Consider the following 14075-nt stretch of genomic DNA (forward strand, 5'->3'; position numbering starts at 1 on the left):
GCTGTTCGAACCATTAAATGAGGTTGGAAAATAGTTTTTAAAACTAAAAATGGATACACTAATCCAAAATTCAAGCCAGAACATTACCAAAATATCCTATATGAACTTTAATTAGACATTTACAATGTGGCGAAAATTTGCTAAACCCATTAAAAATCAAGTGTTATTTTATTTATTTTTTAGGAAAACTAATGAAAAATGCTTGAAAACTTTGAGTTTTAACAATAAAGACAAAATAAATGATAAAGTGAATAGTATTATAATTGATTTTTTAATATAAAAATAAGATTTTTCGTTAAAGTGAACAGTATCGGAATATTTTTTTTTAAAGTTCCCTTATATTTTTTGGTTAAAATTTGATAATTTTTTGCGACATCTTTCCCTTTGAGGTTTTGGGGCCTGAGGATAGTAAACCATGATGCTTTTGGCTAGAAGAAGGGATGTCTCCTTACTGTAATGATTGGATTGGCTCTGCTCGCCAGTTGTATTTTGTGCGGCACCGGACACCTCACTTGAAGTAGTTTGGGACTGAGGACTATCTTCATCAAGACGCTTCTCCGACAAATTTGCCTGCCGAAGTTCCTCTCGAGCTTCTGTTACTTTACCTCTTTAAAGCTAATGAACTCCTCTTAAAAGCCAGGATTTCTTGCCGAATGGCACTTTGGTTGCTCTGAGAAGTAGATTTTTGTCACCTTATGTTTTTGACATAATGTTTTATAAATAGTGACATGAGAATTGACGTTAATTGTGAGGCGACAGAGAGTATATGAGGGATTCCACTTTTGAGAGAGTCCCGTTAACATTTCTCTAGATGGATATATAACCCATGGGGCAAAATGACCTTCCTAATCAATTGTCATTCTCTTTGTTTCTTCTTATAGTTCCTAACTTCCTACTGAGAAAAACGATTCAATGCTCCATTTGGATGACTCTTCTTTTCTCCCTTTGTTTATGTTACTCTCCCATACGTTTTGCCTAGTTAAAAGAGATTATTAAGACGGAAGATCATTATCACTTTAGTTAGCAAGTTAACTAGGGTGGTTCATTAGCAGATCCCCTTTCATTTTTTAAGTAAATTATAGTAATGGTCCGTCAACATTAATCAAATTGGAACAATGGTCCATCAACTAAAAATTCATTACCATTGGTCCCTCAACTCATCAAAATATGTAACTATGGTCATTTTCATTAACTTCGTCAGAATTTTGTCGAAATGAATTTGTTGGAAGGATAATTGCTACAATTGGAGTTCCTCAACTCACCAAAACGTGTAGACTTCTTCAGAATTTTATCAAAATGAGTTATGTTATAAGGATCATTACTACAATTAGGTTAAAGTTGATGGACCATTGCTCCAATTGGGTTAAAATTGATGGACTATTTCTTCAATTGGATTAAAGTTGAGGAAACAATGGTAATGAATTTTTAATTGAGGGACCATAGCTGCACGTTTTAATGAATTGATAGATCAATGGTAATGAATTTTTAGTTAAGAGACTATTGCTCCAATTGAGTTAAAGTTAAGAGATCATTGCTCAATTTACTCTTGTTTTTTAGATGAAAGGATGATATATGAGATGAATAATATATGAAAGCACATATATACTCAGTCATGGTAGGAATATTGGACATCAAACTGGATAAAAGATGACGAATTAAGCGAACTAAACTACACATAAACGCATAATCATTGAACTTCATGAAAAATGAACGAAGGTGTGAAGAAATATCATGATCAAGTATTACCACAACTTTGTTAAGTACTACCATACCTAAATTTGGGACTTTGAATATTTAGTACTGTTGGGAATCACACATTATATTCGTTTCATATATGGGTACGAGACACGTGGAACCCTAATTCTTTGTGGCACTTTATCCCCCACTTCTTGTGTGTTTTCGTACGCTGCGGGAAACTAGGCAAGACTGTCAACAAAAACGAGTGGACACTACAACTTCTGTGACTTCCGTTGGCTTTTCCTTATAATTGAAAGACTTGTGAGTTGTGACTACATCCTAAGAAGAACACCGACACTAAACTTTAATTTTGTGAAACTTTCATTGTTTCAATAAACATTGATTATGACCCTCGACAGTGAAAGCTACACAAATATTCCATATAAACAAAATAAAAATTGACATATGACTGAAATCAATCACTCATATTATTTTGAACCGTTGACTAGTCAAAGAGTCGTGGCTTTATTATATAATGGTTGACAAGCCTGTCCCCATGGGACTCGTCATACTTCTGCCTGACGTATGGCGAGTCAGTTTGGAATTGGGGCTTTAGTCGCGCACCCCATGAACATTGGTGGGTCCATAACGAATTAATCCAAGCTTAATTCTTGGGGAGAATCTAGCCTAAAAAATTATTTTCTTCCTAAGGGTTATTTTAACCCAATATTGAAAATGGTTTGAAGGAAGTTTAAAGCTTAAACTTCAACCTTTATTCCAACCATTGCAAATGGTGTTAGAGATGCTATTAGTCTAAAAGCACGTTTCTTTTATTTCTAAATGCTACTAGCTAGAATTCATGCACAGAGCAGGCATGAAAATTATGAAGTCAAGAAACTGAATGGAGAACAAATTAAGGATGATGCTGAATTGCTGACAGATGGGTTGTATACACTTGGGTTGGGTTGGGTTGGGTTTGGGCTATCAATTTTGATTGTGTTGAAAATCGGGTCTTTAAGCGTCCCCTAGATGATCATCGCTGTAACTGCAGCTTCTTAAAATAAAAATAAAAAGAGGACTATCATTTTGAAGCAAATACAACAAAAAATTGAATAAATATAATATGCTATATGAAGCTGTTCAAACCATCAAATGAGGTCCGAATGTAGTTTTTTAAACTAAAAATGGATAACTTAATCCAAAATTCTAGCCAGAATATTACCAAAATATCCTATACGAACTTTAAATTAGACATTTACGATGTGGCGAAAATTTGTTAAACCAATTAAAAATCATGTGTTATTTTTATTTTTTTGTTAAAATTTGGTAATTTTTTGCGACATCTTTCCCCTGAGCTTTAAAGAAATACTTGTATGGTCCATGACATATTCCTAAACAGAGTTACGTCGCCCAGAACATTCCTTGAATGTTTTACATGAATTTTAAGATGCTTAGAAGCTTACGGTCCTATAAAAAAAAATGCAAAAGTAGGTTCTAAAATAAGATCAGATGGTAGCTTCGTCACAACAGTCCACCATTCTAGAGAGCAGAAAGACTCACACCGTGTCAGTGAAAGACTCACACTTTTTTGTGTAAAATGAGACCTTTGGAGTTATGCGAAATCTTTTCCGTCGGAAATGAGGTAAATGTTACAAGTCATATACCATTTATTGACATATAGGAATGGTGCAGGAAGGAAAGGTGCCTTTACAATACAGATGATACATTTTCGGTTACGATCCAATGAGTACAAACTAGCATAACGATACTCGTCTTGCATAAATCGTGCATCCTGCTTCGTGGTGAATTCTGCGTACCAACAACATTTACAGACCTATCGAGCTTCATGGTTCGTAAGCAATATAAGATCTTCTAACTTACCAAGGTGATGTTTTTATTTTGTTTACTTTGAAGACGGAGAATTCAGCTTCTTTTCGAGTAGCTTGGCCTTTCGAAGAGCATCCAAGGCCTCCCCTTGTTTTCCAGCACGTTTCAAATTTACCGCCTTTACCTTCTCTGCCTTGATCTGTTCTTCCAGCTGACTTCTATCTTGGATTGTGTTATTGCTCTTACCAACATTAACTTTTGCAGGCTCTGGTCTTTCGGGGCCTTGCGATAAATTACTAGCATTTTCGATTCCAATTTCTTTCAAGGCAGCCAGTAGTTGAGGATCAAGACCCTCAACAGAGACATCATCCATTGATTCTCCTTTGTCAACGGTTGCGGAATCATGAGCAGCTGATAGATCCAACTGATTCTCAAGTGCCTTGGCTAATTCAAACTCGGCTTCTGCTTCTTCCATCCGACCCTCCCTCCGCAACTTCATAGCCTGACGTTTGTGGCCAAGAGACTCCTGTTGCAACTTGAAGCGATCACGACTGGACAAAGGTTTTGGGTCCGAAGATGGTGAACCGTGATGCTTTTGGCTAGAACAAGGGATGTCTCGTGACTGTAATGATTGGGATTGGCTCTGCTCTCCAGTTGTATTTTGTACGGCACTGGACACCTCACTTGAAGTAGTTTTGGACTGAGGACTATCTTCGTCAAGACGCTTCTCCAATAACTTTGCCTGACGAAGTTCCTCTCGAGCTTCTGTCAGTTTCCCTTCTCTCTTTAAAGCTAATGCCCTCCTCTTAAAAGCTAGGATTTCTTGCCGAATGGCACTTTGGCTGCTCTGAGAAGCAGCTTCCTGAACTGAATTTGCTACATTAACATCTCGCTTATCTTCCTGTTTATCAATTTTATCATCTTGGCTTCCCAGATATACATTCGAACAGGTCTGGGATCCCAACTGCACAGGAGGACTGGCGGTAAAGGAACCAACAGAAACAAACTTTAGGCCATCATCTTGTTTTTCAGCTGGCCTTTGATAACTTCTCCAGTCATCCCCTGTCAACAAATCAACTAAGTTTCCAGATTGGACAGGTGTAGATATCTGACTAAAGCCTTCCGCTATTTTTTGGTCATCCGGAAAATAAGTTTCACACAAAGCACCCAATTCCACTGGAAATGGTTGGCTTCCTTTAGCTAGCTGTGTGGTTAGAGGAACAAACTCAGAATTCTTTGCTGACAACTTAACAACATCGTCAATTGGACCCATTGCTGCCTCAGTAAACCTTCTAACATCTGTATCATCCTTCAAATTCCCTGGCTTTTCGGTGTTAATTAGATATCCGAAACTCTCAGATTTCTCTTCCTTTGAATCATCATGCAGACTCAAATCCCTTGGGGCTTCCATCTCTTCAATTTGAATCTCTAGCACCTTTGCCATCCTCAACACTTCCTCAGCTTCTTTGGTTTCTCCCTTCTGTCTAAAGGCAAGAGCCTTTCTCTTCAAATCCAAAAGTTCCCTTTGGATTGCACCTTTATTTCTGGGTGCAGAAACGGCTGGTTTGTATGAGTAAGTTCCCTCTGAGATAAGTGCTGGGTCCAGCATACTACTTTCTGTTACATCACCTCTATCACGTTCCTCCTCAGCACTATTAAGAGGAGGTTCAATGATATTTTCCTTGGGTGCTTCCATTTCCAACATCTGGCCCTCTAGTGCTTTTGCCTTTTTTAGAAGTTCTTCTGCATCCTCAGTCTCTCCTTGGCACCTCAGAGCAAGAGCTTTCCTTTTCAAACCTAAGAGTTCCCTCTGAATTTCACCTTTGCTTCTCCTTGATCCTCCAGCCGGGACATTAACCGCGGCTTGAGTTACAGCGGGTTCACTGACCTTCATTGAGAGACTATCCATTCGCTTAGAAGTTTCCAAAGACGAGTTGGTCCCTTCATTTGCTTCATCATTCCAACCCAAATTCTTTAACATAGAAAGGTATGCTGGATCATGCATATCTTGATCTGTTACATTTTCTCCTTCCTCATCTGCAACTGGCAGACCTGCAGAAACATTGGGAAGCTCATGTGCCAAAACTGGGACTTTACTGCCAACAGTCCCAGGCATTTCCTTCCGCATAGAACCATTCTCTAGCTCTTCAAGCTCCTGCTCAAGTACCATTCCTTTCTTCAATTCTTCTTCAGCCTCATTTAGTCTTCCTTCCCTTCTCAGAGCAAGGGCTTTCTTTTTCAAGCCCAGAAGCTCTTTCTGAATCATTAGTTTAGTCTTCCTTGCAGGTTTGGAGTCCGTAGGTTCCATTGTATGAATATCACCCACCATAGGTGACTGCAATGATTTATCAGCAGCTTGTTTATGAATTCTCGCAGGATCATTTGCAACATTGCCCTCTTGAGACTCAAGGCTTTCAAGGTCCCGTTCAAGTAGTTTTGCCTTCTTTAGCTGTGTCATTGCCTGTTGCACATTACCTGCCCGTTTATGATTAAGTGCCTCTCTTTTCAATGATTGAATTTCGCTTAATAGAGCTTCCCTGTCAACGGAAGGTATCTGGGGAGAAGTTTCCGGATTATTAGAATCTTGAGACCATCCTAAAGATTGTAAGGCAGCACTTATTTCTGGGTCCTCCATATCTTCATCTGTCACTTCAAAATTACCATCCAGATCATCAGCAGCACTAATAAGATGATCAAAATTGAAGCTATCCTCCTGCTCGTATTGAATTGAAAATTCTTCCTGTTTGTCATCATCCATACTACGAATCAACGCAGATAGCTCATCATCAGAATCTTCAGCCTCAGCCAAGAATTCCTGTTCCTCGAGTTCCTTCTCTAGAATTTTCGCTCTTTTTAGTTCCTCCTTAGCTTCTGTAAGTTTACCCTCACGCTTCAGCATGAGAGCCTTCTTTTTAAGTGCAACAACCTGGGTTTTGTCAATGGCACCAGTACCTTTGTTTTTATTGGTCTTTTGTGAGACCTCCCCCAGAAGAGAAGAAAGTTCGCCCTCCAAACTCAGACTTGCTTGTTTTTTGTTTTCATCAAGGAGATCCATATCCGACCATCCTAGTTCTTTAAGCTCAGTAGAAAGGTCATCCTTTTCTTTACCAACTGGAGGAGTGACCTTATTTCTTCTTCCAGATTCAGAAGGCCCATCTTTAATCTGGCTCTCCACCACATTGGCAGAAAGTAAAACCTTTCTACGCTCTTTTCTCAAAGATGTTTCCAATGTGTCAGCCTGTCTCTCAAGCTCCTTCCCTCTCTTAAAGGCTCTTAATGCTTCCGCAGACTTCCCTTCTCCTTTAAGAACTTTATACTTCTTTTTCTCTTCCAAAGCTTGCTGGCGCAATTCATCAGGAGAAGCAGATCCACCACCACTCTGTAAATTAGGCTCATCAACGGAAAGACTTCTATGTATTTCTCCTACCCCATCGTGGCTGGAATTTTGTTGACTACTTGAAGATGACGCACTACTAGCGGCTCTCTGCATACTGGAAACCATATTACTGTTCAACTCTTGTCCTAATTCCTTTCTGTCACTACCGAGAATCTCGTCCAAAACTTCATCATCATGATTTGATGTCAACTTTGAACTGCCTGCACAGAAGGTAAAATTATAGGGCAGAGTAATTAAACAAAAAGCATGTGGCAGAAGCACAAACCGTGTTTGAACAGACAAAAATGATACCTCTCCCGGCTCTACTCTTGTGTCCATATCTCTCAAAGCGTACTGCTTCTTCTAGCTTTTTACAAGGGTCACAAATACGCACAGGCGAATCACCTTGCCCGCGTAAGAGCATTCTTTGCTGGGTGCAACTGTTGCAAAACAAGCCGCCACACCTCCTGCAATGGTGCTGAAATCCCACAATGTGCATTGTCAAGAATCGGGAACAAACCAACAGATAAATAGACAAGAAAGAAATGTCAAATTTAATCCTATCACAGCATTAAGTTTATACCATTAGGCAAAGAGGTTTAAGGGCGTGTTTGGAACTGCTTCTGTAAGGGCTAACAGCGCTTTCTAACAACCAAAAGCACTTACGAACTTTAGGAAGCACTTCCAATAGGTTTTTAAAGAAGCACTCGAAATTTCAATGTGTTTCTAACAAAAGAACTTCTAGAAAAAGCGCCTATGAGCAGAAGTGCTTTCATAGGAAGCAGTCACAGACGGTCCCTAAGTGTACATCATTAAACCCATTCTTAGCACAACGCAAACTATGAATCTCCAATACAATCTTAAACTAAACAATCACCATTCTTTCCAAAACATTAAAAAATAGACAACCTATGATTTCTACAACGTTAAAAATAGAAAGCCAAGATCTAAGTATCCTAATCTTGATCGAATCCACATAATAAAACAAAAAAAAGCAGCAATCTTTCGGCACCCAAAAATCGAAGACTGAAGACATACAAAAATTTGTAAAGAATTAAAAGATGGGTCATTGGATCGAGAGGGACAGAAGAAGAAGCGAACCTTGCGATTGATGAAGGTGAACTGAGAAGAACATCCCTGGCAGTGAGAGCAGTCAACCACCCAAGTATTCCCTCTCAGTGACGGCTTCGCCGGCAGCCCGATCTTCTCCAACATCTTTCCGCTCCGATTACGCCGAATCAATCAAATTAATCCCCCCAAAAAATCATTAAAAAAAATCGAATTTCTATGATTTTTCAGCTCTTATTTACCCTCTCGGATCGTTAAGCTTTGATACTCGCAAAAAACGATTAATTAAATAATATCTGATGGATTTGATGAATCGAGAAGGAAAGGGAAAACGTGAAGGGGAAAATTAGTTGTGACTTGTTCTATGTCCAACGATTAATTCACGCTGGGTTAGAAGACGCCTCGAAACAGCGTCGTTTTGCAACGAGGGGAGTCGGACAGCGACATTTGAGGACTCGACGACGACGACGAGATCGTGGGAGTTGGACAAGTTTTCAAGATTTTTAGTGAAACGACGTCGGAGAGAGACTCGGTGCAAATATAACAGCCCAAATCTTTGGGTATAATTGGGCTTTAATGTAGCCCATTATGTATTTTTTGGTTTAACATTTATTTGAGGCCCATGGTGAGAACACAAAGCCCAGCAACATATCTAGGTCCATGGAGGGTTTTACACTTGCATATATTAATACTAGTCTATCTGCATGCGCTGTCGTGCGTGAAAGCGCATCATTCTCGTCACGACCACGAGAAAACAACTTTTAAATTACTTGATGAGCGAGATAGAGACAAGCGTGCGTGCAAGAGGGGAGATCGCAGATTGTCCCCGAGGGTGAAGCTATCAGTTAACGAGTTCTTTAATATCGATTTGTACTTTAAATCGGGACTACAATCAGGAGAACATGCTAACACAGTAACTTTCTGAAAATTATCAAACAAAAGAGAGTCGATGAACACTTCTCCGAACCTTTTTTAAGGGAAAAGGAAGGGAAGGAATGAAATTAAAACAACACTCACTTAAAACAAGAATCTGTAGCGTAACTCTTGCTACAACTGGCCTCATAGGCAACAGAACACTCTTTTTCCACCTATGGGGAGGAGAATACAGTTTTTCAATGGTGCCAACGGAACCGCGAAAAAGGAAAGACAAATAGAAAACACAATACCATTCTGCGGAAACCTCTCGGGCTAGACGATTGCAATCAATTTTGTGTGGCAATAACCATTCTGCGGAAACTGGAAAATTCTTGTGGAGGCAGGCACTCACAATTGAATGTGACTTGGTCGGCCTGCTTGTAATCCCAGCTACTGCAAACGAACAAGTTCGCCAGCAAAACTCTGAATCTCTATACCACCAAGTGATCTCGGACATTTAGTAACCATTTATCTGAGGCCTTGGGGTCGGGCCCATCAGCCGTGAAAAGGGCATTTGGGCCCGGCCAGGAATGCCCCTTGGGCCAGAAAACCGATCAGCTAATTTTGGATCGGATACTGATCTGGAAAATGCTTGCGCAAGCTCAAGAGCTGAAGCCGCTTTCCCGTGCTGCAGGCCAACAGCGTCAGGGGAAGATGGTTTAGGTTGTTCAGGCTTCCGCCAGGTCTCTGGTGATGGTGGCCTCTCTGACTGTTGCTGCAGTCTCTCAGGCTCTCTGATGCTCCTCCTACTGTCATTACGCCAGTTCTTCTGCATGTCAATTCTCTCACCATCTACCCGATTATCCCTCCTTTCGAATGTCTTTCCAGTCCTCTGATCAAAAGGATAATTCTCAGCTTTCTCACTATGGCGAGAAGGATTTGCGGACGCAGGAACTCTATCAGGCCTGGCAACTTGATGTTTAACCCTTCAAACAACAGTTATTTGTTCGTAAGTTAAAAAAAACCCCAAATTTCCAAACTTAAATAATAGAAATTTTTGAGATATAAAATAAGTCACTACTTGTCAGAATGCTGAGCTGTGTCAGGATTGGTGATCACAACATCGTCAACCCCTCGCTCCTTCAGAACCTGACATACAAACAGAAAAGGTTTCATAAAGGGGACATGAAGCCACTCAATGCTCATGAACAAATGGAACTTAAATGTCAAACCGTGGATAAAAAAACTCACCAGTTCTCGTGGGCGAGCACCACCAAATAATACAACCCTGCATAATTCACGGATCTCATCAGATGTTACTCGCAACCATCAATGTAGAGACCCAATATTAAGAACAAGAAGCACATATTCTTTTGTGAATGCCACCAAGAAGTAACAGTGGAAGGGTAACGTTCTGTCATGGACTCATGGTACAAATTCAATCAATGCTTCTCGAATAACTGCTGGACTCCAAACCCAAATTTTGCCTTAAGCGGTATAGTGTACAGGAGGAAGTGGGATCAGGAGTAGCATATTTAGGTTCAAATATTCATGTAAGCAAAAAACAAAACAACTTACTAGACTCTGAGAACAACTATAGTGGCACAGCTTCATCCAGAAGTCAGGAAAATAATAAATCAGACAAAAATTGAAGTCATTTGCTAATTCTGTGGAACAAAAGTGGAAGACAAGATTTTAAAATTTTTCCATCAATAACAATATATACACACAACACAATAAAACATTACTTATGATGTATTTGAAAATTGTTCGTAACATAACCAACCCATGGGATTGGTTCAATGGCCTAAAGAGCTCTAAAAATCAATCATTATGGCCTCAAATCAGGCCAACCTTATTTTTGGGCAACAACCGTGAGAAAACATTCTTCAATTTAAAAGATTTCTCCAGAAGCCTTTAGAGAAGCCCATTGCTACAAAAAGAATATTACTTCTATGAAGCAAAAAGTGTAATCGAAGTAGAGTATATGAAAGAGGAGTGGTGGCAAAGGATAACAACTAAAGAAGCAAATTGAAACAATTTCACGTTTTAATCTGGCCGAGAATTTCATTTATTTTTTAATTGTTGGGCTGAATATCATAATTTCCATAGAACAAAACCACAAAGGCCCTGGCCTAATACCAGAAGAACATGGCCAGTACGACCAGATAGAAGGCCCAAAGTCGAGAAAACCACAGTCAAAAGCATTGCATACCTGTCTCTTTTGGCATTTACTTCCAAGTGTTGGAGATGCTGAGATCGGGGAATTAAATTCAATTTTGGACGCTCCACCGCCTGTTTCCCACCATCAGAGCCTGCTGAACCAGGTTTTGGAGCATTAGTACTTCCATACGCTTCATTGACAGTTTCGACATGGACGGACTCAGTCACCCTCTGGTACTTCTATAATCAACCAAACAATAAGAATTTAGTGCATTCAGTGCAAGGTAGAACCCCATAGATTTGATTATCTCTATAATACACTTTAATAACCTTGTAAATACCTGTGCATTAACAACAACTGTAGCTTCCAAACCCTCCACTGGCTTTGTTCTTGGAAGTAACTTCAACTTGGGTCGCTCTACAGGCTCTGAAGACGCTACGAGATGCAATTCAGCCAGACCAAATTTGCCATCAGATGGAGCAGGTTGAACCCTGTTGTTATAAACAGTTGGCTTCCTATCTCTAAGCTCTGAATTAATAGGAGCCCTAGAACTCTCGTGATCAGGTAGCTGAACACCATCATCAATTTGAAGACCCCTTTCAGCCTGCCTTGCCAAGGCTGCATCCCTTTCAACCATTACATCTGTCCTCTTGTATGTATCACTACCATAACCCTTGGAATGCAAGCCACTCTCAGTTTCGGGAGATCTAACGACCTCGATATTTGTCTGATAATTGATTGAAGGCTTTGATTGCCATCTACCTGAAGACACCTTATCGAGTGCACTGGCATGGGCCAGCTTTTGAACAGCACTTTGTCCAGACCAAGCAGATTGCACTGGCTCAGATATACCCGCCATCTCCTTCCTCATTGCCCATGCATTCGGACAAGCCCCATCAACACCACGCCCGCCATTGCCACCTATGATATGAGAATTCCCTCCAACATGGGATGTCTCGCTAACCCTCTCCAAGTAAGAACTCACTGCCCCACTCGGGGAGAGTGGTGCTTGAGCCCGCGCCTGCATGCTAGATGGCACACCGGATGACACACCTGCAGATACAAACGCCTGCTTGGGTTCGGCAAGGGTCAGGGGAACCCGAATGCTATCATCGCCGATGGTCCGGCGCGGCATCGACCCACCATCGAGTGGCTTGCGCTCGTCCTCATCAAAGTTCCGGCCAATGTGCACGGAGTGAGTGAGAAATGGAGTCTTGTCATCGAAATGCCTCGTGGCAGGAGACGTGTGGGGCCGAGAGCGATGGTCCGCCCGCCCCATAGGGTTTCCCCAAGCGGTGGGACGGTCATAAGCCGAACGATCCGTAGGCCTAACAACTCTGCAGAACAAAAAAGAATCCAAAATTGGTGCAAAAATCAACCAGGGTTTTTCAATCTCTCGCTCTAGGGCAACGAAAATCAAAGCAATTACAAAACCCAGATCTAAAAATCGGAGCTTTACAGATATGAATCAAAAGCAATACGGTTTTTCAATCTCGTAATTTCCCATAGCAATAAAAATACACAGAAAATATATAAAGATTAAGAAAAGGGTAAACGGGACTTACACACCAGGAGCAGAAGGAAGAGGGAGATCAGAGGGAATCGAACCGCCATGGAAGTCCTTGAGCGTCATGGTATTCCCACTCACTTTCTTCTTCGACATTTTTCTCTCCCCCTCCTCTCTCTCTCTCTCTCCCTACTTTCTCTCTCAAGATCTTCCCTTTGATTCAATTTGTAGATTTTGTTAGGAGATTGGGATTGAAGAGGACAGAGATTGGATGGACGGAGAAGAAGCAGAGGGAAAAAGCTTCGGAACCTTGAAAGATCGCCTCTCTGCTTCCCTCGCTTATTGGAACTCCACCACTGCGTTCTTTCTTTCTTTCCCGTCCGTACTGCTCGCTGGGCTTTCTATTTTGATGAAGATAGCGTCTTTCACCTCATGATGATCATGGCCGTCCGATCATTGACCGACCCTTGCAATCTACATTTTTTTTAAATCTACATATCAAACTTAAATACAACAATATTTTCTTCAAAAGCAACTATAAAAGTTTATATCACTTAAATCTTCTTCAAAAACGTAGAATTTAGCGGTACAAAAAATGAATGATTGAAATTAAAAATAGAAGAAATAACAGTTGATGAAATTAAATATAATTGTTAAAACACTTGCAGCATTGAATGTTACACAGCATTAAAAAGTCATAATGAATGCTACAATCACTAATCCACGACCCAATGTACCTCGCCATCAAACGCACAATACGTGGCCTCGAGAGGATTTTAAACATCAAACATAGTTTTTATTTTTTTTTAACAATCGATATTATCTACCCTAAGGGGAGGGGGTGGGCTTAGCCTTACAATGGGCTAGCAATAAATTGGTGCAAATTCGCCTTTGGCGAGATTGCAACCTAAGACCTCTCACTTATCAGTGAAGAGGAATACCACTAGACAGTAGTACTAGTGGCAACACCAAACATAGTTGAGTGAACACGTTTTTCATCAATCTAACTTCAGATCATAGCTAATAGAGACCCCAAATAAAAGAACAATGGCTAGAAAGAAGAAACTGCAAAATAACAACAATCAAATTGATTTTTGTTGTTTAAAACCCTTCAATATAATTATTTTTTGCCTTTTAAAAAGAAAATATATTTTTGTTTTGCCGAAAATGTCCTTTATTTCATTTTTGTTGGACTGTAGATCGAGACCATGATTTTTGCACAACAAAGCCGAAGTCAGGCCCAAAACTGAAAAATCTTCGAAGGCCGAACAAATCGAAGTCCATCCAACTCGTCCAATATATTGCTCAAATTTCACGGCCCATTCTTTTAACCCTCAATAAATAAAACCAAATGAGAAATTTTATTTGAAACAATATAAATTCATTCTACATTTAATAACATTAAAATCAAAATTTATCAATAAACTAACACCCAATAATCAAACAACTACTATCGAATTATTACACTAACACTCTATGAGGTTTATCAAATGTACACGATATCTTTTCACATTTAAGACATTATACTAAAACCTCTTTAGATTTTTTTATCAAGAAAAACAATTTATTAAACCCTCGAGTCAAAAATCTGCTTATAAATT

The 14075-nt window shown here is 40.0% G+C and overlaps 2 protein-coding genes across 3 annotated transcripts; both read right to left on the minus strand.

Moving 5' to 3' along the window:
- Positions 1–3324: 3324 nt before the first annotated feature.
- On the minus strand, positions 3325–8461 carry LOC103446594 (uncharacterized). Of its 2 annotated transcripts, none has more exons than XM_008385729.4 (3): positions 7982–8461; positions 7193–7358; positions 3325–7101 (listed from the first exon to the last, which is right to left on the minus strand). In XM_008385729.4, the coding sequence occupies exons 1-3, from the start codon at positions 8093–8095 to the stop codon at positions 3581–3583; spliced, it is 3801 nt and encodes a 1266-aa protein (XP_008383951.2). In that variant the 5' UTR covers positions 8096–8461; the 3' UTR covers positions 3325–3580. The 2 variants fall into 2 exon arrangements, with proteins under 2 accessions (XP_008383951.2, XP_070662130.1); XM_070806029.1 differs by having other exon boundaries at positions 7193–7347; positions 7982–8314.
- A 393-nt stretch (positions 8462–8854) lies between these two features.
- On the minus strand, positions 8855–13093 carry LOC103446593 (uncharacterized). The gene is made up of 6 exons (XM_008385728.4): positions 12533–13093; positions 11308–12304; positions 11019–11206; positions 10055–10091; positions 9885–9952; positions 8855–9789 (listed from the first exon to the last, which is right to left on the minus strand). The coding sequence occupies exons 1-6, from the start codon at positions 12628–12630 to the stop codon at positions 9321–9323; spliced, it is 1857 nt and encodes a 618-aa protein (XP_008383950.2). The 5' UTR covers positions 12631–13093; the 3' UTR covers positions 8855–9320.
- Between the last annotated feature and the right edge of the window lie 982 nt (positions 13094–14075).

This window comes from Malus domestica, chromosome 10 (genome assembly GCF_042453785.1).
Source record: "Malus domestica chromosome 10, GDT2T_hap1".
Classification (NCBI taxonomy): Eukaryota; Viridiplantae; Streptophyta; class Magnoliopsida; order Rosales; family Rosaceae; genus Malus; species Malus domestica.

Excerpts from the sequence above, each read along its gene's own strand:
- LOC103446593 (XM_008385728.4), bottom strand. The coding sequence starts at position 12,630 with ATGTCGAAGAAGAAAGTGAGTGGGAATACCATGACGCTCAAGGACTTC. Across the intron at positions 12,305-12,532 it reads CTTCCTTCTGCTCCTGGTGT|AGTTGTTAGGCCTACGGATC; the intron begins GTAAGTCCCGTT and ends TTTGTTCTGCAG. Across the intron at positions 10,092-11,018 it reads GTAAATGCCAAAAGAGACAG|GGTTGTATTATTTGGTGGTG; the intron begins GTATGCAATGCT and ends TGAATTATGCAG.
- LOC103446594 (XM_008385729.4), bottom strand. The coding sequence starts at position 8,095 with ATGTTGGAGAAGATCGGGCTGCCGGCGAAGCCGTCACTGAGAGGGAAT. Across the intron at positions 7,359-7,981 it reads TCACCTTCATCAATCGCAAG|CACCATTGCAGGAGGTGTGG; the intron begins GTTCGCTTCTTC and ends GTGGGATTTCAG. Across the intron at positions 7,102-7,192 it reads CAAGAGTAGAGCCGGGAGAG|GCAGTTCAAAGTTGACATCA; the intron begins GTATCATTTTTG and ends CCTTCTGTGCAG.